The sequence below is a fragment of the Diadema setosum genome, chromosome 20 (assembly GCF_964275005.1).
Source record: "Diadema setosum chromosome 20, eeDiaSeto1, whole genome shotgun sequence".
Taxonomy (NCBI): domain Eukaryota; kingdom Metazoa; phylum Echinodermata; class Echinoidea; order Diadematoida; family Diadematidae; genus Diadema; species Diadema setosum.
The window spans coordinates 32,951,388-32,976,028 of NC_092704.1; the positions used below are offsets into that span (position 1 = coordinate 32,951,388).

Genomic DNA, 24,641 nt, shown 5'->3' on the forward strand with positions numbered 1-24,641 from the left:
ACATAGACTTCGCAAAAATAGTCTTAGTCTAAGGCAAGTGGAATTCTCCAGCTTGCAATGTAAGATGATATGAACGGATGTGTTTGTGAATATGCAGAAAGTACAGAAATCATTTATGTACAAAGTTCATTGATCGTACCACAATACAAGCATCAAGCATAAGTAAATAAGTGAACCAGTTTAAGCATAATGTACATAATTTATATGCAGGCTGCATTATGGGCAAGATTGAGCTTTGCTTGTGCCATTGGATTTTTTAATTGTTTTTAAGATGTTTCTTAGAATTCAATTAACTGATGTACATAGTGTCATCTGAAGTCTGCTCTTTGTCTTGTGTAGTATGTCTGTGTTGGCTATGATATGAGGCTTTATGTTTTTGTGTTGTACGTACGTTTCACTCCATTTTTTTCTCCCCCCCCCCCTCTCTCCCTCTCTCTCTCTCTCTCTCTCTCTGGACCTATTCTCTACATAAGCTTATTATTTTTGCTCTTCAGAAGGTTTCCCCCACAGAAAATAATAAAATCTAATCAATACCATAAACATTCGACTTTTCTGTTTTGTGAACTCTTTCGTCGTAGACACTGTGCTTAATATCATTATATATACAGACTGTTCTTATTGTTGCATTGCTTTGTGTTGTTGTTGCTGTTGTTGATGTTGTTACTTGATTCCTGTCACTCACTCGATAATTGTATGCAGTCTATTATGTTTTTCTGCTTTTTTTTGGTCATGTTTACAGATTTGCAGAAGAACAGCTTTGGTGAAGCCGACTCTTTATCAAACACTATAACTTCAGATCATATACATTTTAGATGCGTACATGCATAGGCGCCGGAAGTGGGGGGGCAGGGGGGGCGGCCGCCCCCCCAATCCAAAAAGTGGGGGGGCAAAACGCATTTTTGCCCCCCCAAAAAGCCCCCTCAAAAAAAATAATGATAATAACAATGATAATAAAAATAAATGAATAAACAAAGAAAATAAAATAAATATGTATAATATGAATTAAAGAAAAAATATGGCTTCAAACGGCAGCTTTTGGACTGTAAAATGTCAAAATTTTCAAGCTCGCTCGCTTCGCTCGCTCGCATTCAGCAGTTGAGCCCGGTGCGCCTCCCCCTTAATTTCTAAAGCGAAAAACATAGGTACGACGGCAGTTGTTGGACTCTAGAATGTCAAAATTTTCACGCTCGCTCGCATTGAATTGTTATGCCATTCTCCTAATGTTGCTGACAGTAATTGCCAGTAGTTGCGCCCGATGCCCCCACCCCTTAATTTCCAAAGCAAAAGATAAATATAGCTACAAATGGGAGTTTTGGGACTGTAAATTGTCAAAATTGTCAAGCTCGCTCGCTTCGCTCGCTCGCATTGAATTGTTATGCCACTCTCCTAATGTTGCTGCCAGTAATTGCCAGCAGTTGCGTCCGATGCCCCCCCCCCCTTAATTTCCAAAGCGAAAGATATAGCTACAAACGGGAGTTTTTGGACTGTAAAATGTTAAAATTCTCAAGCTCGCTCGCTTTGCTCGCTCGCATTGAATCGTTATGCCAGTCTCCTAATGTTGCTGCCAGTAATTGCCAGCAGTTGCGCCCGATGCGCCGCCCCCTTAATTTCCAAAGCGAAAAATAAAGCTACAAACGGCAGATTGGGGACTGTAGAATGTCAAAATCCCAAGCTCGCTCTCTTCACTCGCTCGCATTTAATCATTATTCCATTCTCCTGATGTTGCTGCCAGTAATTGCCAGCAGTTTTCGCCCGGTGCGTCCCCCTTAATTTCCAAAGCGAAAAATATAGCTACAAACGGCAGTTTTGGGACTGTAAAAAGTTCAAGCTCGCTCGCTTTGCTCGCTCGCATTGAATCGTTATGCCATTCTCCTGATGTTGCTGCTTCAGTAACTGCCAGCAGTTGCGCCCGATGCGCCGCCCCATTAATTTCCAAAGTGAAAGATAAAGCTACAAACCCCAGTTTTGGGACTGTAGAATGTCAAAATTTTCAAGCTTGCTCGCTTCGCTCGCTCGCATTGAATCGTTATACCATTCTCCTAATGTTGCTGCCAATATAATTGCCAGCAGTTGCGCCCGATGCGCCCCCATTTATTTCAAAGCGAAATATGTAGCTACAATTAAAACTCCAGTTTTGGAACTGTAGAATATCAAAATTTTCAAGCTCGCTCGCTTCGCTCGCTCGCATTTTATTGTTATGCCATTCACCTTATGATGCTGACAGTATATAATTTGTCGATCGTTTCACACCGTCATTCCATAATCCATGTAAGGAAAACTTACAATGTTCCTCAATGACTGCGTTGTTGAATGTATCACATTCCATAATGTATTGTAGTCCCATAGATTGCTCACGCACACACGCACAAGCATACAGACCGTCAAAATTACTTTATGGTTACCCCCATGTTTCGACCCACCGTACGCCACTTTACATATATATATATATATAATAGATGTGTGTGCGTGTGTGTGTGTGTGTGTGTGTGTGTGTGTGTGTATGTGTATATTGTGTAACATATGCATGGTCTAATCTTGAGCCCCCTCCAATGTTTGCCCCCCCAATCCAAAACTGCTTCCGGCGCGCCTGACTGTTCATTCATGCTGACCCCCTTTGCTTATGTCTCCCCTGACTGCATTTATGTTTACTTTTTTCCCGTCCTAACATTGTTTAGTTTGTGTTATATTTTACAGGAAAATTGGAAATAAATGGGAATTTCTTTTTTCGATCTGCAAATACATTTATGACCTATGAAAATGCGTAGGAACCTGAGCCTTGTCCCCTATAAACCTTGTTTTTTTTTTTCATTACATTCATAAGCATTATTGATATGACTATCATTGCAATGAAAAGCACTGAAAAGAAGAAGCATTTAGTAGTCGGCAAATATTGACAGCACATACGACTCCTCGCCAGCAGCAATAATCAAGAATTTCTACTGTTAACCCCCCCCCCCCTCCCCCATTATGAGGTAGCCATCACAATACAGAACACAATTGTATTCTTTTGTAAAGGACACTACCGTGGTACAAAACGACATTAGATCGCCATAAAGATTTGCACCTTACAGGTTTATGTACAAATATTCATCGGCGAGTTGGGGTGGGTGCAAATGTGCAATCTCTGAAATGTGAGAGACCGTAAACTTTTCTTCTTTTCTCTTTTTTTTTTGTTGGTAAAACAGTCGGATTCTACATGTTTTATGAATCTGTTTCACTCCCAACGACTGTGCAGATTGATAATCACACATAGAGTCATTATAAGGAACGACATCAACACGAGTTGTATATCGGGTATGCTACAAAACACAGGATGTAAACCGCCGGAGCAACAACAATGAAGGGATTATCAGATTAAGCTGAAATTGAGCATGTTCTAATGACATGTTCTACCCATGATCAATGCCAACTTTCAAAGCAAAGCGTTATCCTTTCAAAAGTTATTAGACTTGAAAGTGAAGAGTGTGCAAAGAATTTCAAGAAATGAAAAGGGCTTCTACGACATACCTGATCATTCTACTCCCCCCCCCCCACAAAAAAAAGGTTGAATAGAAAACATGCTGAAGCACACTTTCCCGTTTATGTTAAAGATCCCAAACTAAAGAATAATATAGAACAAGGACAGCTCTTCCAGAAATTGTGAAAAACTCAAGATTGACTCTTTTGACCCACTTCACCTTTATTTTATTTATTTATTTATTTATTGTTAGTTTTCTTGGTTTTGTAATGCTCGGTCACATTATGCTTTCCATTTCCCTGTAGCTTTTGTTGGAGTCTTTCCATTTGTAACAGCAAGACTGGTTTCTTATTAATTCTACAAGAGCTAAGCTGGAACAAAAGTTTGGTAATCCATGTTTCTACGGTGTATATTCAGGGGACAGTTGGTCACAGCAAAAGTACATTGCACATCGCATGATACACGGAGATATTGACTGTCATTTCAACATTGATCGGATCAGAGCAATGAAAGAAAATGTATAAGAATATGTACTAATCTTTAACATTTCATTTCGTTTTATTTGTTTTACTATGTTTCTATGTCCTTTTTGCATAGATAAACTGGATCAAAGCCAACTTAACATCAACATGTCAAAATCAGAGATAGTTTAACTACAAACTCACAACATACTAGTACATAATAATTGATACATGAAATAATAACGTATTATGCATGTAAGCATTTACACATTTAAAGGTACGTCATCAATAAAAGGTGCGACTGACTGGGATGACAGCACTGGCGTAACAAAATGTATAAAAAAATTAACAACTCTAATTCGAACTGAAGGAGCAACGACAGAAATCATCTGCAAAGAAGACACTATGAATTCATCATTGGCAGATTTAGAAATCAAAGGTGCAATGTGTTGAACTCAGATAGCTGAGTACATGTACAATATACATATCTATATTGTTACAAAATGCGCATATGTATAAAAGAAATAAACAAAAGAATGAAGTAGCTGATTGTCAAAAAAAAAAGAATACAAGCGTAATGTGGTTCACAATTTACAAGCATGGTTTTCAATGGACCTCTCAATTCTATCTTTTTATTTTCTCCGGACATAACATTGTATTTTGCCGGTATGCATGTATTATTTTTGTATTTGTTAACCATTATCTGCCTTTTAAAGTCGAATACATGCCTATGTTATATCTTCTGAATCATTTCGTGTTATATTTGCCGAAAAGAAAGAAAGAATGAAATGAAATGAAATGAAATGAAAGAATTCAGTGGCATTTCATCTAAAAATTTAAGGAAACTGTAACTATTGTAAATTTACGAGATTACTATTCTTCGTCCATTCCTTTTTCCTCCTTAAGTTTTTCTTTAGTAAGCCAGCGAGAGATGAAGGGTTGAAAAAGATCACAGAAAAAAAAAAATGTCCAGTACAAAAAACCCCCACCTTTTTCGGTTTTTTTTTTTTGATCTTCTTAAATTGATATCAAACAAATTAAAACGTTTAATACTTTATTTCTATATTCAACTTATCCCCGGGAATGTACATAGATAAATTGAATTGTAAGGCTAAAGTGCACTACTACATTGAGGCAGAAGACAAGGCATCTACGAAGTATAAATGATGACAAAGAGATTAAGGTTGTTTAGTACATGTAATGATAATGTTTTAATCAACATACGAACTGGAAACAATAACTCCCTACACCTTCCCTCCTCAAAACAACAACATAAAACACAAACAAACAAACACACAAACAAACAACAACGCCACCAACGCTCAGTAATTTATTGTGGGTGAGATTTTACGCCAATAGGGAACAACTGATCGATATCAGCATTTCAAAAAAGTAAACCAAAACATGGATACTTTTTGGCGTCACGTGTATACTTAAAAGAAGAAATAAAAGCCTTATGCATTAGAATAAGCATATTTATGAAATTAATCATTCATGAAAACAATGATTTTATCAAAAGACCAGGGTAACTGCAATCAAAATCCCATTTCCAAACATTAATCTCCTCCCAAAAGCAAAAGTTCTTAACAAAGCAACAGATATTGATGAAAGGACGATTTCCCCTGAAAATAATATAGTTGTCTGGCAGTGAACCTTTTTATCGACTCAATCTTTGATTATGTTTCAATTGTGACAGGTAAACATCGGACAAAAAAAGTAGATCACGTTACACTTTATTTACCTTATTATTTTTTGTTTTATGATATTCTTTATTTTAGTTTCATTCAATATTAGGTTCATGTCGACAAGGAAATTAATATGAACAAGAAAAAAAAAAAGCTATATTCTTCTTTCTTGTGCTGCTAAATCATTTTTTTTCCAACATACAGTACAATATATTTTGTTTTTGTTTTGAATGTTGACAGAGATATTTAGTACGGGGGGTTTTGTAGGAGCGAAATGAATTTTTAAGTGTCACACATAATGGGGAATAATATGTGATTAAACACAAAATTGCAACGCTGAATTCGGAATTTACTTTGTACATGAACTCTCCAGCCCCAAGACGAATCACACAATAATCTGATCAGGCCATATTTATAATGACATTTCAATCATGATGTTCCTTGTAATGATCATTAACCATTGCTCAAAGAATATGAGTTAGTAAACTGTTTATGAATCATGAAGGATACGGCATAGAATACACTTGGACGGATCTAACTGTCACTGAATGTTATCAAGGTGATTTTTTTTTTTTTTTTTTGAAGAGGCATTTAATGACACATCATGATAGATGTTGAGCCAACATCTTGAGTAGTTGTGCTGCCACCACATTTGCGGCAGACTGTGCGTCCCTTGTGAGGCTGGTAGAATCCTAGTGGACACGGAAAACATGGCTGGAAACCAGTGCTAGATGTATGACCAGCTGGACATGGCTCTAAAATAGGAATAAATGAATAATCGATAGAAAAAAAAAATGAGACATGCAGCCACAGTATAACTTTGTGTAATAAGAGTGTAACAATTGTAATAGACATAAAAATCAGTCAACCATTTTGTTTTTGTTAGCTCTTTACGTGCAAAATGTGCAAGTACGTGACTGCCGTCCTGGGCAGAAGTCCCTGAATCGTGAAATTTGGTAGGATTAAAAAACAAACTAACGCGGGTCTAAACTCGTTGAGCAATGCATTTCGCTGTCTTGGCACACCACATGTGGTACATTATTACCAAAAAGAATGAGATTCAGCAATGATTGACTGACATTTATTATCATGTTTCATAATATGTGACCCTGCACCTCAAAACAAACAAAAAGTCGCCAGACAGGAATTTTTAGTTCAGACCATATTCTGAAAGAGCAGACTTTAAGCTTTAAAATGATGTATAACTCAAATCAAATTTAATGGACTCTCCTAACCTATCTAAATATTGGAAAGAAGCACAAACTCAGGAAAAGTGTGAACTGAGAAAAGAGGCTCTGAAGTACAGTGTCTATTCAAGCGCTTAATCTTTACCAAACCGTGCTGGCTGGCGATGAATGGGACAAAAAACAGGAGGTAAACCACCAGAGTAACAACAATGACGGGATTATCAGATTAAACTGAAATTACGCATGCCTCATTAACACATTCTGTAAATAATTAATGCCAACTTCCAAAGTAGTAGCACTATTCTCTTACAAGTTATTAGAGTTGAAAGTGAAGAGTGTGGACAAGGTTTTTAAGAAATGAAAAAGGGATTCTAAAGACACACCTAATCACACTATATTCTACCAAAAATGTTCGAGATAAACTGCTAAAAAAAAAACACACACACACTTTCCTGCCCGTTTTATGATACCAAATTTTAGCATAATGTAAAAGAAGACCCGTTCTTTCAAAAAATATGAAAAAGTCAAGTTCGGCTAGGTTGACCCATTTCACTTATTTTCAGTCCTTACGCAAAATCAGTGTGTGCGACTTTATGTTCGTTTTGAGGTGCACGGTCACATATTATCTAATTGATGTCATGCAATATTCAAGTCAGATATGATGGTATAGACCATTTCATGAGACTGTAAACGGCAAACAACAGAATGGTATGAAAAACAAAATGAACTGACCTTGACAGCTATGGATGGACATTGAGCTGTGAAAAGGAGTGGTCAAGCCGGCAGGACAAGGCAAGCAAGTTGATTGGCCAGAGATAGGTTGATAAGTACCACGTTCACATCGGACACAAGGCTCAAATCCGGTGGCTGAATACGAGCCTTGCTGACACAAGGCTAAAAAGACAGGATGGCACTTTAATAAACTCCTAAGTGAACCAAAGAGCAGTATGTCTTGCAGCTGCAGTACAAGGGTCTGTTTTCACGTTCATTTGGTTGTTAGTTCGTTTTCACATTATTGTTTGTTTGCTTATGCGTTTGTTTGTTTGTTTGTTTGTTTGTGCAGGGTCGCACCAGGACTGTGAGCGTCGGTGCCAAAAGTTATTATGGCTACATCACGTGTTTTAACTCCTTGTCAGGCTGGTTGCATGAACTATTAATATTTTTTATTTCGAGTGCATCTACAGTAACTGGAGGACCTAGTATCAGTATCAATAATTGATCTCCTTTTCTTCTGCTTTATGCTGGATTTTTAATTACCCAATTTTATTCTAGAAGTAAGGAATGCTGATGACATATGTTCCAAAATTTTCCGATTGCAGTTGCAAAAGTTATAACTGGCAGGAAATGATAGGTATACAGAATGGCATGCAGTTCATGCACATTAGCTCTTTGGTGGAATTCGGTTGAGGAGAATGAGATAGAATAGTCCCTCCAGAATAAAGTTTTGCTCTATCATTTTGCGAAGTGATTATAGTACTGTTTTAGGACTCACCCACACACTGGGATGAAGACCTCGCCCCCTCTTCTATGGTCCCTCTTCCGTCACCACAAGGCTTACACTCAGTCTGGGCCTGCTGGTCCTGGTAGGTACCCTTCTCACAAGGTAAGCACTCTCCATTGCCAGAATTACTCCGGAAGAAGTGACCCGCAGGACAAGCAACTGGAAATTGATGCAGATAAATTCTATGGTGTTATCAGAGTCAGTGCGCCATGACAAGGGGATATTTAACCTAAATACAGTAAAAAAATATCATCAAGATCTATTGAAAGACAGTTCACCGGCAGCCCAAGTACACCTATTTACATAATTATGCTGAATCGTTTAAATACAGGAATCACCCATTGTTTTTTCAGGTGATCCAAAGAAGTTTATTTTTCTATTTCCTTGGAAATTTGCAATTCCTACAAGCTCCAGCTCTCTTTTAGCTTTAGCTTTCCTCTACGCCTGTCTCTCTGATCTTTTTTATCTAGAAGATGATCAAATTCAGTGAAAAATGCCTTTATGAGAGTTAAAAGAATGATTTTTTTTTTGTATATTACATATCATGTTCCTGCAATGTACAGTTTATTTTTGAGAAACATAAAGATACACTGAACTGAAAACTGAAACTTCGTTTCGACCTTGACAACAAAACATCCTTCTTGTAGTCGCTACAGTATGGAGACATAGCAGATGATATTAGAATGATGAAATGCATAATGTTATCTATATCATCCATGATATTCACCACACATATGCGTCATTTCATCAGCAACAAAGCCAGCTTCGCAGTCTATGGATGGAGATCCGAGGTGGAGGGATGGGGTGGGACGAGAGTTGGTGTCATCATCACCAGTAAAGGCTACACCCTTGATTCGGTGATAGATATCATGTGCCAATCTCTCCAGGTTTTTGTGATAGTGATGAGGGGAATCTTCTTCTGTCAAAGGAGTATCGCTGGACGAATCCTCCAGGACCTAATGGAGATCAATGAGAATAAGATATATTATGCAACAGATCTATTTTGCCTATTTCATCTGACACGAGCACATAATTAGGAAAGTTGCATCATAATATGGGAACGAAAACTACAAAATGGAAACAGATAACCGTTACCCAACATAACATTGTTGGTTACCCATTTTCTGGATCTATGTCTATGTCAAATACACAAACACATAACTGTGCAAGTTTCCCAATTAATGTATAATTCTACAGCACAAAAAATGATGTTTAGAAGAAAAGGCAACACGTGACATCCATTGTTACTGTTGCAGTGTACAATATGATACATGCACCTACGTGGAGACCTCTAATTATCGATCATATAGAGTATTCCTGTTGCTTACCAGTGATATGGTAGCAGTAAAGGTGGTCTTGTTCTGCTCCTGATGCAACACCGTCCCGGCCGCTAGTTCAGGGGCATCTCGTCTCCTTCGAATGTCCCCTTGCCCACACTCCACCTCCACATTCTCTGCTGTGCACTTCTGATTCTCGGTACAGACCTCTCGGAAAGGACCGGAACTGATGATGTCGATGAACTTGTCCCTGATAGCTGAAAGAGCATTGCTCTCACCAGATTGACAGGAATCTGCATAGTACATGATCCGAAGCGGTAGGTTGAATCTCCTTGCTTTCCGTTTGGCTGTCAAAGGAAAAACAGGAAACAAAAGAAGAAAAAAATATACTAAGGCTCTATTTTAATTACTTAACTTATATCCAACTACAATCGATTTTAGAATTCTTGTATTTGCGGATATTTATTGCTAACAACAATCAGGATAATTGAGAAGACAGAGTATGCACAATGGAACACAGACATGTCAGGTTCATACAAGACGTAGCAATAATCATATTACTGTAGGTCAAAAGTAGTGAAAGTTTGTTAACTTTAGGGACTACGCTGAGCTCGTTCTCCTCTCACGTTAACAGCACACTTTACTTAAATCACAAAAATCAAGCTGTGATAGTGTATCTTATAGGCATGCATCTATTAACAGAAAAAAAAAAAACTGATACTGACGCGTTTTGCCACATATTAAAGTGCATTACACAAATGATACTACAATCATGTTCAAAATGTTGCATAACATATTGCCTCTTGCTTTTGGCCCTGAGTGTAGACTTCAAATCCATCAATGAGATAAGCCATGGTGCAAATTAGCATGCATAAGCTATAAGAGGTATTTTGCATGTAAGCCCTTTGAGGGCGGTTGAAGTTTTGGACGAATACCCGACGCTTATAGGTAGTTTGTTTACTACTATTAAGTATTAAGATACAGATTTAAGACAAAAGTGCAGTTGCACTGTAAGAAAAAAAAATGAATGCTTGAATGTTCTCTCTGTAAATATTAAAGGAATTGCACAAACACTCAGTGACAGAGTCCCTATGTGAACTTAACTGCGGAAATTGTCATGGCTGAATCTATAATCCATGAATTTCGCCAACTATCCTCCACATTCTACCCAACCATTGCGTTGTTTGATTTGACTTGATATTTGTTTTTAGTCGGTCCAATAATAGAATGCCAACTTTGAGAAAAAATACACGAAAATTTATTTTTTTTAGAAGCATTCGATCTTCCTATTGTTTGTTGTGGCATAGGGAATCATAAAGTGAGGATAGATTATGAATAAGATAAAGCAGTTTTTACAAGATCATTGAAATAAGATTTATAAGCAAATTTTTATTCTTACACATTTTTTTTGGGGGGGGGGGGGAAACGTGAAAAATCTTCTCAAAATAGCATAATGAATTTTAAAACCATATTTTGATTATACACATATTTTCTTTTTTTTGGGGGGGGGAAACAAAAACTCAGTTGAGTTTGTTCAAGTGTATGTTTTAGTATGCACTCGTAATTATGTGAATGTGTATTTTCAGAGCGTGTATCCACGTGCCTGTGCTAGTTGTGTATCATTTCTTCCTCACCTGAACAATCTGGAACATTAGGCGATGGAGACCACTGGCCAGAGTTTCCACAAATGTACAAGATGTTTCGCATGGACTTCCCAGATCTAACAACATCATGGTCTTCTTGGCACATAATACTGCAATATTTCCCATAGGCAAATGTATCGCAGGCCAGAGAGCCGTGGGTCGGTGTCCGAAGTGGTTGGCAAGGTATAGCTGAAGACAATGGAAAAAAAAGAGGAGCCAAGATGTTTACTCCATTGCATACTGGTAGCTATAATAGTTTAATACAACCCAAGGGGTTATCGACATTTAGTTGGATATAGCTTACTACTTCTCTACAGACTTACTGGAGTGTGGTGTATTTTTTCTTTTGGGTGGTATCTGATACTTGAATATATCAGCTCGAATTGAATGTTACAATGCGAGCGTCTGTGTGTGTGTGTGTGTGTTTGTGTGCGTGTATTTACTTACGTTTTATGGAAAAGTTCCGTGAGCATTCTGCATAGAGGCCGCTCTGTGGGTCCATGACCTGGCACACGAGCTGGTAGTCTCCCCAGGGGACTTGGGCAGGATTGAGCATGTTACAGTCCATGGTGAGATCCACACCAGGGATCTCAAGATAGGAGGGACTCTCCCAGGGAATACTGATGATTTGAAATTCCGTAATAGAGTCGTTGATGGGTGGACACTCTTCGATTATCGGCTGTACCTCATCTGATACGATACATGGAGATATCAGAGCGTGAAACTTGACCATCAAATTTTAAGTTACCTAACACGAAAGGACTCATTCTTTTTATCATCAAATGCAAACGAATGCATTTTTTTTTTCATTACATGCTGTAAGATTAGTGGGCCTCAGATCCGAGACGCGAAAGAGGAAGGCGATAATAACTTTACAATAGGCAAACAGTGGTGTTCTGCATATGCGCCAGGCAGCAGTTTTCATTATATACTGATACCTCATATACAGATTCCTCTCATCTGATTGGTTAAAAGTGGAGTCATGAAAATAGCTGTGCCCCATTTTTGATCAAGATGACGTCATGATTTACTGTGCCCTGTAAATAGGTTTGGAGACAGTCGCAACCCCGCACACATAGGTCACTCATATGTACGCACCAATGATACGACCGCCGCGCTGTCGATCAGCAATGATTACGAGTACTACGGTATCTATATTTCGGATTCTATATTTTCGGTACATAAAACAAATAATGACAGCTTGATATTCGGGGCACAGTTAAAATCATGTAGGCCCTCGGTGATGTGAAAACCATAACTATAGTTATGGTTTTCACATAACCTTGGACCCATAATTTTAACTGTGCCCCTCACAGCAGTAATTATTCGTACTATCCAATACAACCTGCGTTGTCATAGCGCTCCTCGTCCCAGATCTAAAGCTCGCTAATGCCTGGCACACAGGCTTTGATTACATGTGGCACATTCTATCGGGTGAAACTTCCCCAGATAGATACTCCACGGCAGTTTGTGACGTCAAAAGAACAGAACAATGCTTTGTTAAAATCTCATCATTATGCTGTCCCCACCAGAATCCACAATGTGAAAACATTACAATAGGGATACGCATTTGAATAAGACATTAAGCTCAATTTGAATCTCTGACTTACTACTGACAGAGATATGGATATCACAGAAGGCGCTATTGTTAGATGAGTCTGTGAACTTGAATCGGCACACTGTGTCTGACACGAAGGTGTACGGGGTCCTCAAATCAGGTGGCTCCGTCGTCACGGTGAGATTTGTCCCGTCAACTTCATCCTTCGCAGAGGGGAGGTCAAAGGTCACTTCCACTCCACTGTATTCCTTCCGGACAGCCATGATGGGTGCCAATGGACAAGAGAAGACTACAGGAGGGGTGCGATCTTGGGAGTGTCAAGTTGATATAAATTATGTTTAGTGAAACTGAGTTCACGAATAGGGAGATATAATCCATGATAACACACATTGCACGGGGATGAATTTAAGTTTTGTTCATAAAACATTGATTTGAATAGTCATAACTCAAGCGCCATGTCTTTGTTTACTGGCTGGTTGCTGACACGATGTCAGTTTTTCGTTTAATCATGATCTTTAAGTATGACACCCTTTGTCATCTAAAAGTATCAACACTGTCTAAACTTCAAATTATTGCAACTCCTCAAGTAATAATCCTATTATGTACTTAAAAAGTAGGCTTACTGTTATAATCATTCTACCGCTTTGATCTTGTTCAAAGCAGCTGCTATTTTTCATCAGATATTTGCAAAAAAAATAATGATGAAATGTACTGATTCTGCAATAATATTGCCGCTAAAATAGCTTCATACTGTAACAGGGTACCCATGGCACATTCATTTTTTTTTTCCGTGTGTAATCTGCCCCGTTGATATAAACATCATCATTTGAGATATGGAAAGCTTTATACAGGTGCACTTGGGAAGATGACCGAATAAGAACCTCACCAACACAAAACAGAGACTCCACGTCCAGTGGAATATTCCACACCTCTGAGGCAAGACAGGTCAAAGTTTGCCCTTCGCCTTCCAAAGTCAAGCCTGAGTCACAGTGAAGTACACAAACGGTTCCTGAGGGAACCTTGTTGGCTAGTGCACAGTCCGTAGGCGTTACCAGAAGACTTTGGTTCAATCGGAGTGGGGAACACCCAATTACTGCCAGGGACCATGAAAGGTATTCAAAAGGAATACACAGGCAAAATAAATGCTGATATGAACCGACATTTGCAAAAGAACCAAAGGGAGCAAACGAAGAACAATTTTGATTTAATTGGTATTTTTTCATTATCTTCTGTGGACCAAATCTGTGCTTGACCAAAACCTTAATACACACACACAAACACACACACGCACATACACGCAAACATACCTTTGCATCTTATTGAGATATCTGTAAATGTGTCTGAGATTTTCTTTAAATGCTGATCTCAACGTTAAAATAACCTTTATAACGTCAAAGTAACCTTAATCACTGGATACTTATCTTATCATGAATAAGCATGAATAAGCAGTATGTATGATAATCTAATATTAGATAGAAACTTTACAATCACACACTTGTCATGCACACGAATTGGAATGCATTGAATTATATGAACACAATAGGCAATTACAATCAAGAAAAACACACACAGCCAAATTGGATATGTTTCTTTATCTACCCCATTTTGGGTTGCGCATATACACCGCTTAATTGGGTCTCTATAATGTTAACATCTACCGTTGATATCACACTGTACTTATGATGGTAAGGCTATACTGACTTTTGGTATTAGTTTTGACCATTTCGCGGAATTTGTAACAAATGACTGCAAATATTCTGTCTCAAATTACATAAAAAAGTCGTTTCAATTGAAGGATTTTATTCAATTTATGTAAAGTGTTTGGACCGAAAATATATAAACTCGTGGCAACGTTCCAAATCAGAGGATTTTTGGCCACAATTGAAGGAGTGCTTTGCGTTATTCTGCTTACCTGTGTGTCTGAAATTCACTCAGCAGATTCTCAGAGAGGAATACCTACAACCGTTACTGTATAAGATCTGTATCATGCCACTTATATCCATTTTTTTCATTTTCTAATGTTAATGTCAATGTTAATGTTAATGTTCGTTTCTAAATTCATTTCGTATTAAATTCTGTTGTCATTCTCATTTGTTGTAATTCTGACAGCGCAGACAGAGACAATTATCTTTTGCCATATAGAGAAATTTTGGGCATAGGAATTACACAATATTGCCAGCTATATCATCGTTTTTATTTGTTATTACCTTCACAGATTGGATCCTGCTCAAAGTACCAAAAGGTGTCATTGCCATTAAATTCACAGCTCCCTCTTCTCGATCCAATAAGCTTGTATCCAGCAGAACAGGAGACTGTGCATTCTCCCCCATAGGTATCGTTGCAGGCCTCTTCGATGGTGCCGTGGATGGGTGGGACTAAAGACTGGCAACGTCGAACTGGAATGGAACATACTAATAGTTACACTGTTGGTTCCATTCACATCCGTGACTGAATTGAGGGTATAGCAATCTAAAAAATGATTAATAACAATACATTGTTAAATGTGCAGCACCTGCAAACGGTCATGATAGCAATCGACGGAGAATAACCTCAGTACGTTATTGGACAAAATCCTAAACGAAAAATCCGTACGTAAGAAGATCACTATAATCTTGGTCCCGCGTGGGATTGTCCATGAACTGTGAAAGGTGAAGTTTATTGCATTGGGCTGTCAAGGTTGGTCGTATAGACTTCAGCACGGAGACGGTGCGGATGTCTATATGAAAAGCTATCTGAGGGACAGTGTGTGTTAACTCCTTGAAAGCAGAGATCTAAGGAGCTACGGAACAGATAGCCCCCATCCATGGTATGGTATACGGGCAGACAAACGTCTGACTGCTTACCTTTGACCTCCACAGTGAAACTGCAGTCATTTTCATTACCAGCATCATCCCTAGCACTGCAGGTGACTTGGTATATACCACGGGTCATGAGCCCGGGTTGAAGGTCACAAGACAAGGTAGGCTCGAGATCACTGTTGTCCTTTGCAGTGGCATTCCAGCTGACGAGCGCTGTGTCCGAGCTCCTAGGCGCATAAACCACAACCTCTGATGGACACTGGACGAACGTCGGTGGCTGAATATCTGCAAAAGTCCATACAGAGCACACATTTGTTCCATGTCAATGGTGATCATTATTTACAAGCACGTTAGAGCTGTTCTCATTTTCTTGAAAAAAAAAAATGCCTACACCTTGCAAAAAAAGGCTCAACAGACCGTTGCACAGAAGAGGCTAAAACTGTAGAAGAACTACTGAAAATATCACGGACTTATCGCAAGTTTGAATTTTTCAGGACTACAGAGAAAGAAGAAATTGACCATGATTGAGATTTCAATCCAACAAATTAACATTCATCGGGTATGTAAATTATGATTGTATCTCCACCGCGATTCATTTCTAACTTCTAAAATGTGAAATTTGAGACATGATTATATCAGGATCCAAATATTTCTCCATCCAAACCAGTATCACATTACCAGAAATCATGACCTCTTTCTGTATATTTTCCTTCCTAAGAACGCGACCTGGAGTCTAAGCTCTAAAAAACAGAAACGGCACTTGTGTATAATGTATTAATTGTTATCATTGTGTCACTATAAAGTCCATCACAAACGGTCAAGTGAAAGTACATGTAATTGAAGGTCAAAAGTAGGCCTACTCACCTTTGCATTCTGCCACAATTATGTTACGGCTCCAAGTTTGTGTGCCAGTGCATGTTGTTTCCCCATATTCGGATGGAACTATTTGAAAACCTGACCTTTGACATTCCACTTGACACGTGTCTTGGTAACGTGGGTCAGAGAGACACGTGGAAGGTGTGATGGAGAGGACGTCTGTCTCAATCAATGGACTGCAAGCTTTTCCTGCACAGGAACAATTTCCATTAGTATAAATAATTCCTGCTGCACTGTGCATTAAATGTTTCTGGCATCATACGGTATTAGCAGGTAGCATGACATGATTGTTTTTTTTTTTTTTCAGTAGCTAGATTTACCCTCGAGCGCCTTTTCTTCTTTGTGCTCATATTATTACATGAAATCAGTAAATGTTGGCACGAAACGAAACGCTTATAGCCGACATATTCTCCATCTGTGACTTTGTAACTAGGTTTTTTAAGCTTTACCCTTCTGTTTGTAGAAAAAAAAAATCCACATGTTTGCTTGTTTCGTTTTCATTAATTTTTTTCTTTTCGATTTGTCTTTCAAAATAACATTTCTTCTGGATTTTCCTGCCTGCCTGTACCGGGGCAAAGTGACCTCAAGCCTCTCACCACCATGAATTTGCATCAAAATTACACTTGATTCTTGTATCAAAATTACACTTGATTCTTCTATGTCACGAGGAATACTGGACAAAGGTATTATAAAACGCTCGGAAAAGGCATTTTTTGTTGTACCATGTTAGTTACATTCTACATGCATTGGGAGACAAACTTTTTGGGGTGGAAGCATAAAAAATGCATGTCAACAAACACTCAAATTGTTTAATGGCTATAAATGAAGCATATCAACATGCAATGAAATGCATCTAATAAGAATGCTCGGAATGTTCACCTAAAATAACTACATATTCAATTTGATTCATATAAATGCTTACTGTGCGATAAACTGTAGTTCCTCGCAAAGTATTGGAGCAAAAGTGCACACACATACAGCAATGAATGAATCTATACAAGTACAAACTTAACCATAAAAAGAAGTACGCAAGTTTCATAGCATCAGGTAGAGACTCACGGTCACAGGTGAAGTTGGTGCTTGACCACACTCCATCGGCCAGACACCTCGTGCGGATATCACCCACACCAACAAAGCCGTGAGGACACTGCATGGTACATTCAGATCTATACAGCACTGGGGACGTGGGGTCACACCCTACCACTGTTGCAGGGTATGTCGGGAGGAGAGGTGGGCAAGATTGAACTGCAAGGGAGAATGACGATAAATTCGTAGGGTAAATGTTATCTTGCAAAATTTCTCAGATAATAGGTTGCAAAGGCAGGATTAAACATTTGTTCTCTTTCAAATTAATGAAGAATCTGTAATTTGAAATGGTTTACCTTATGTTGATAATTGTAATACATTTTGGGGAAGCTGTCAAAATTCCGTAGGGATAAGATACAAAAAATCTTACATAAATATGCCAGGATGATTATGAATAAAGATTATAATACGTCTCAAACTTCCTTGTTACTAATGCTCAAATTGCAATCAGTTGAGCAGGATATAATCTTTCTATAATGTCCTTCTTTTTGAAATGTAAAAATTATCTAACTCCCACTTACAACTATTAATATGTAAACAAAATGTTAGTAATAGAACACGTTATTCTTTGATATGCCCCCTTCAACCACCCCCCCCCCCCTCCGTTGGACAGAATATAAAATAAATTCTTCTTGCATAACTCGGAGCCAGTTTGCACAATGCATTCCCTGCAAATGTTAAAACATTTACATCCGTTTGTGGATTAAAAAAACCCCACATACAATGGTCCAAATCCTTAGTGATTCAATTGATTTGTAACAGCGCTTTAGTCCTATTTATTAACATAAAGTTATTCTTCATTAATCCACTCTCGATTTGTGTAGTGCACTATTTTATCTTTGACTATATCTTGTATTTTTTTTTTTCGTGTAGAATGATCTATGTCATTACTGCAGGACGCTGTTGGAATGCAGTTTGAAAAAAAAAATATAAACAAACCAACCTTGCAGTATAAAATGAATAAAACAAAATGGAAATAAATCAATGAATAAACAAAATCAATACATGAAAGTCCGAATGAATGAATATAGATAAATTATTTAATTAAACAATGCAAATAATAAATAAATACAAATAAATACATGAACATATATTGAAATACGTAAATAGTTAATTCTTTCACTATTTGAACATTATTAAATACCAGTCGACCATATCCAAATATCTCTTTCACCTTGAAGAAAAAACAGAACTGGAATATTTTGGGAGTTCAACTTTACTTTTTCACTGACATGTGGCAAATGGTAATTTGCAGTATGACTTCTGTTGACTGGTCCAGTTTCTGTTGTTATTATTAACAAAGAGACCCCCCCAAAAAAAAAAAAAACAAAAACAAAAACAAACAAACAAACAAAACAAAAAAAAATCCCACAGATTTTAACATCATGTCTAAATATTTGCAGACGTGAATATATAAATGACACCACAATTATGTTCGGGCACACCACATTTGTTAATAAAGAGGTCAACTGGTATCATGCCAATGTGAACAATTATGACCCTGCGTCATAAATTCAGCACAATTTCGTATATAACGGCTGTTGAAAGCTACCCTGAGCTACAATAGAATGTAAACTTTGCCCACTTTGGCAGACTGGAGGAGCGTCTTCCCATGCAGGGCTTCCATCGCTTGACAAGTCACATGACACAGCAGATGGTCCAATCAGATCGTAGCCTTCATCGCAAGAGAAAGAACATCTGCTGCCATAGAATGGATCCGTACAGTTGACCACTGAGCCATGGAGAAGAGGTTGCTGTATAGGGCATCTATGGACTAACAACAAATTGTGTAAAATTGCCTTAAAACCACTTGGATAGCATTTCGACTCTTATATGAATCATTATTTTTAAGGTTCTGCTTTGAATCTTACCAATGCGCATAAATTGAATGGAAGACTATGACTACGTGAACCAAATAAGGTAATATTGATTAATTCATGTCTAAGCTGAGATTGTGTAGGAAGCAGTTTGCAAAACTAACAAAGCGAAAACTGATGAAAATCAAATAAACATTCTATTAACAGTTTAAAAATAACACGTAGGACAAGATCTTTTCAAGTTTTCTACAATGTAAATCTAGGAGTACGTATCGTATGCATTAGCTCACCTTGTACTGTAATTGTTATTTCACACCTTGATGTCAGCCCAGCAGCATCAGTTGCAACGTAGCCAATGACTGTTACTCCCTCTGGAAATAAGCTTCCTGGTCGATAATGATTATTCAGTCTTCGTGGATTACCGGGGAAGACACGAAAGGAAAAATAGAGGAGGGGGGGGGGGGGCGATGAAGTCACGTTCCATAATCATGCTGACAGACGTAGGAGGTTTTTAACAAGCAAAATGAAAATTACATTATATTTGATTACGGCACTTACAAGCATTCTTCTGAGACACATAAATCATCTGACAATGAATAATATGTATATATATACATATATATATATATATCATATTGACCTGCAAATAACTCCGGAAGATAAGAATTGATTCTCCCCCTCAATAAAATAAAAAAAGAGAAAACCAATAACAACAAAATTTGATACCATCATCCATTCACTAATTTTAATAACCCGATGCACTTTATTCACATGACTATTACGAAAGCACAAATAAAAGGAAATATTCTTTGAACAAAGGACACACTGGATCACAAACAAACAATAAAGTTTAAAAGCTTGGTATCAATTTACGAAAAACAACATATTATTTTTTGCTATAAGAAAACACACCGTCTTTTCTATTTGACAGTTATTAAACATTGCTCAAACATCAATTTGATGAAGTTATTTGTCGCCCAGCATGTCATCCACTGTGCTTTGTTCTCTGATCAGCAAAATTCTAGAAAGTATTTCAAATCAATCTAAAAAAAGAAAAATAAAACAAAAACAGAGGCATAATTACTTGCTGACATCTACATTGCCCGAGTTATCACTAGGAATCGGGTCCTGGAAGTAAACAATACTCGATGTGGTTCCCTTGGGAGCAAAGATCCTGATCTCAGGGGGGCAGCTTGAGTTAAAGTTCGGTGGCTGGATATCTGATTGCGGGAGTAAACATAGCAATCATTAAATCCATTGTCAAATTATTGGTACATCACAATAAAGTCGATTATTGTTCAGTACCTAATGGTCTGCAGATCACCGGCAAGTTAAAGATGAAAATGTAGACAATTGGAACAAATTATGAAAGCCTGCAAGCAGACATGTTTTGTGTGTCAAAATCTGGATGATACTAATAATGGGGGCTAACTACTTGAGACATGTGCTTAGTTCAACAGTCTTATAAGCCCATATCAGTGTCAAATCCAAAAGATCTTTACCTATACATGTTGGAGCTGACGGGTGTGTCCACTGGCCCTCGGTGTTGCAGATAATATTCGCCGGTCCCTCCAGCCGGAATCCATCGTCACAGGCAAAGGAGCAGGTGGTACCAAACAGTACGGGATACCCACCGCTGCACTCCTGGGGCGTCACGGAGCCGTAGGGGATGCCAAAATTTCCGGGGCATGTCTTTGGTTCTGGAATAAAACAATTTCGTTACTCTTACAATGCCCTGCACCATATTGTCTGCATTGAAAGCACTGAAACTGAAAATATGCAAGGCAATATCACTGCCAAATCATGCAATTAATTTTTCCGTGCTTATATTTCAGTTATTTTAATTAGCCCTTATTTACCATGAAATGAATCTTAGTATGCCACAATTAGACCAATAATGCATTCTGTGCATAGAAGGCTATCTTCTGCTAATGTAGTGAAGAAATCAACCTTCCAAATGCAGTGATCATAAAATGCATAAAATGCAACACATGAACGTTTACTGAAATAATCGAGGTCAATTTATCAAATTAATGTAACGATTGTCAAAGAAGCAAAATCTATCCTCTGCATTAACATCCCTCTTTGTTCTATTGTTTAAACTTAAACTATTGTTTAAAGTGTAACTAATCTATAAATCTTAGCTCATGAATTTAAGCTTTGTGAGACTTCACTGCAGCACTAGCACGTACGAGTGCATTGAAATTCGTCTCCACTCCAGGTCTGATCTGCTTGACAGGTTCTTGTAACCGTGTCAACTGCAGTGCAGTGCCCTACGTCTGGATCTGCTCCAGTGGATGAAGCGTAACCCGGAATGCAGAAAAACTGGCACGAAGTCTTGTACTCGACAGTAGCAGAGGTGCAGTCTGCTGATTGGCCGTTGGTCACTGAAGGAACAGTACAGTTCGCAGCTGTAACACAAGAATAACAGAAATAAGCACTGTTTTATTATCAGAATAATGTTTTCGACGTAAGCGCTTAAAAAATGCATACACATAGAAGTTACTTTTGGATTTAACTTTCACAACTGCTCTCTAAAACTCATTGGCGAAAGTAATAAAAATGCAGTAGTACTCACATCTTTTTCCTCCTACCCCTCTCCTCTTCACTCAAATAAAAAGAAAGAATAAAAAGAAAGACAATAAGATGATTGCTCAGGTCTTTCCTATTCCACATCTTTTAGGAGGTGAAGATTATTGCTGGTACATCGTCATACTTACGGTGACATGCTTGACTATAACCTGTCCAGAAGCCCACGGTCTCTCCAGATGCCATTGACCGATCACAGGTTCTTTCCACCGTGGGACCTGATCCTGGATACATCTGGTATCCAGAGTCACAAGCTATCGTACATGTTGATCCATACACAACGCCACCTTGGCAGCTGCCCTTCCCTATCGTCAACGTGGCCGAACCGTCGTCCGGTATTTGGACTGGAGGACACCGTATGACTGGTTGGTAGCAAGGAGAGGTATAGGGAGAAAAACAGTTCAGGGAACAGTTAACTCTAAATACTTGCTGGTTATGGTTGTCATGCTATCATGTACAAGTGGCGTACGTGTAACTTTAATAACAGTAACCATTGAAAAGCATCACACCCCTAGCTTACATGAAATTTCGCAGATCTATAATTCTGTAGACTTTTTGAAATACAAAAAGACTGTAATTTTTCTTGGAATCTTTATTAAGTTCATGAATCTTAACGAAATTGCTGTATGTCGAGGGACATGAACTCCACAAGAGAACGTATTGGTGTGAACATACCGTAGTGGTACACAACAGAGCTTCAAAGCTGCATTTATTAACTGACTAACAACTCAGTACTGGTAGGTCTCCTATTCAAGCGAATCTTACTTACCTCTGACCCTCACATCTTGTGAGCACGTAGCCGAGTTTCCAGCACTGTCCACTGCTCGGTGTACAATGGAGTGATCACCTTCAGTAAGGGACGTAGGTAGACTATTTTCCCCCATTTGCACTGAGTCAATGCTAAATACATGTGTACTTATGGCAGTCCCTCGATCGGTTGCCTGCAGAATTACGACAGTTTAGATTCAAAGTTTCATCTCATGTCAGATTTCGATAACCTTTAAGAGCTGCTTGGGAGTTGAAAACCCAGAGCCCTGTCACAACTTACAGAGATTCCAAAAAATCATATCTGCTATGGGTTACTGCTAACATGATATGGTTTATAACTGTCAACATGGCTACCAGGCCGATAGCACGGTCACTCCGGCAAAGGCCATCCCCAACAGTTAAGTTTTCTCGTTCCAACACAGCACTAATGGGTTCAGCACGATTTCATACAGCTGGGAGAGACAGACCATGTCTTGAATGTGGACAGAGAAAATTGAATTGTGTGGGATGGACTTTGTGGGAGTGACCAAGTGATTCGATAGGTTGCCATGTTGAAGGTTATGAACCACACGGGGTAATAGAGCGGTAACCGGTCCCTAAACATAAACAGGTGACAGCTTTGACGGCTTTCATTGACAGATTTCATTCATTTGTGAGACTTAAAAAAGTGCAACTTGTCATTGTTGTCCTTAAAGCTAATGTACTCGGTCATGCATGGCATTAATAATCAGCACAATTAGGGATCAAAAGAACAGAAGAGTTCCCCTTTTCTCGCAGCATAATTTATGCTCTAGAGCACACAACTATGAAACAACGTCCCTCGAAATTTGGATTTTTTTTTTTGATACGCACCGTATAGTAATGTGACCGCTTAATATCAGAATAACTGACAACATATTATTCTCCAAAATATTAATTTTAACCAAGAAGATATTGTGTGTATTCGTGTGTGCGTCCTTGCGCGGGAGCTGCTGTTACCTGGGGTTGGGTCATGTTGGTCCACTGAACAGTGGCTGATGTTGTTCCTGCTTCCGCTATGAGCTCCACATCAAGGGGGCAGGTAATTACTGGTGGCGTGATATCTGATTGAAGGATAAAAAAAGAATAAGACTGACCCTACGATTCTTTAACTGATTATGAGAAATATGCCCCCCCCCCCCAAACATACAGGTATATTTCATTAATGAAACGTACCGGTAAGTCAGGAGACACAATATTTTGATTCACGAATCATGAACCACGAATCATGAATCATGATGGTAGTTGCACGAAGATGAAGAGTAGATTGTAGATTTAAATGTTTTAAAAACTTATGAATTTCATTATGTGTATTATTTGATTGTTTTTGAGATTGCGCTTTAAGACTCATTGATTTAATTTACACTACCTGAACAAGTTGTTGGAGAAGTTTCCCAAGTTCCAGTAGAGAGACACGTTCTCTGCGCAGAGCCTTCTGTCATTGTGAAGCCAGTGTTACAAGCTACCGTGCAGACGGCGCTGTAGTTTTGACTCGGTAAAGTGGTGGGTTCGACCACGCCCATGAAAGAGCACTGGGAAATGGCGCCATTCGCAGGAGGGGTTAGGGCAGGACATGTCACAACTGAAACATCACAAAATACGATCAGAATAATAAAGATATTAGGCATGCTGTCAAATATGATAGGGTATTGTGAAACTGAATCAACTGCAAAACAATCCCGAGCGGCTCTCAATTTCTGTCAGAATCTTATTCATATTTCTTTAATATAGTTATCGACCCTCCAACAAATTGTCTAAGGCAAAAGCTAGACAACAACCAAACATGCAGCATGAAAGCAGAGGGGATATAGCTGCCAACACCTTCAGCGTGAACCGAGTTACATCATTATACAATGCAAAGTTGAGGCTTTCGTTTGAGTAGAAATTGCATTGGAAGCAGCATTTACCTTCATCAATCGC

The 24,641-nt window shown here is 38.4% G+C and overlaps 1 protein-coding gene across 1 annotated transcript; it reads right to left on the bottom strand.

The window, feature by feature from the left end:
* Positions 1–8,271: 8,271 nt before the first annotated feature.
* On the bottom strand, positions 8,272–22,819 carry LOC140243621 (complement receptor type 1-like). The gene is made up of 18 exons (XM_072323286.1): positions 22,705–22,819; positions 22,067–22,297; positions 21,539–21,757; positions 20,849–21,046; positions 20,431–20,566; positions 19,637–19,755; positions 19,115–19,303; positions 17,503–17,688; positions 16,432–16,632; positions 15,613–15,852; positions 14,977–15,165; positions 13,656–13,862; positions 12,822–13,076; positions 11,659–11,901; positions 11,203–11,400; positions 9,620–9,915; positions 9,019–9,247; positions 8,272–8,450 (listed from the first exon to the last, which is right to left on the bottom strand). The coding sequence occupies exons 1-18, from the start codon at positions 22,817–22,819 to the stop codon at positions 8,272–8,274; spliced, it is 3,630 nt and encodes a 1,209-aa protein (XP_072179387.1).
* Between the last annotated feature and the right edge of the window lie 1,822 nt (positions 22,820–24,641).

What these genes read in the sequence shown, in the direction of transcription:
- LOC140243621 (XM_072323286.1), bottom strand. Translation starts at nt 22,819, where the DNA reads ATGGGGGAAAATAGTCTACCTACGTCCCTTACTGAAGGTGATCACTCC. An exon ending in ACAAGATGTGAGGGTCAGAG is followed by an intron (nt 22,298 to 22,704) that starts GTAAGTAAGATT and finishes GCTACCAACCAG; the next exon opens with TCATACGGTGTCCTCCAGTC. An exon ending in GGAGTCTCTGTTTTGTGTTG is followed by an intron (nt 13,077 to 13,655) that starts GTGAGGTTCTTA and finishes GACACTCCCAAG; the next exon opens with ATCGCACCCCTCCTGTAGTC.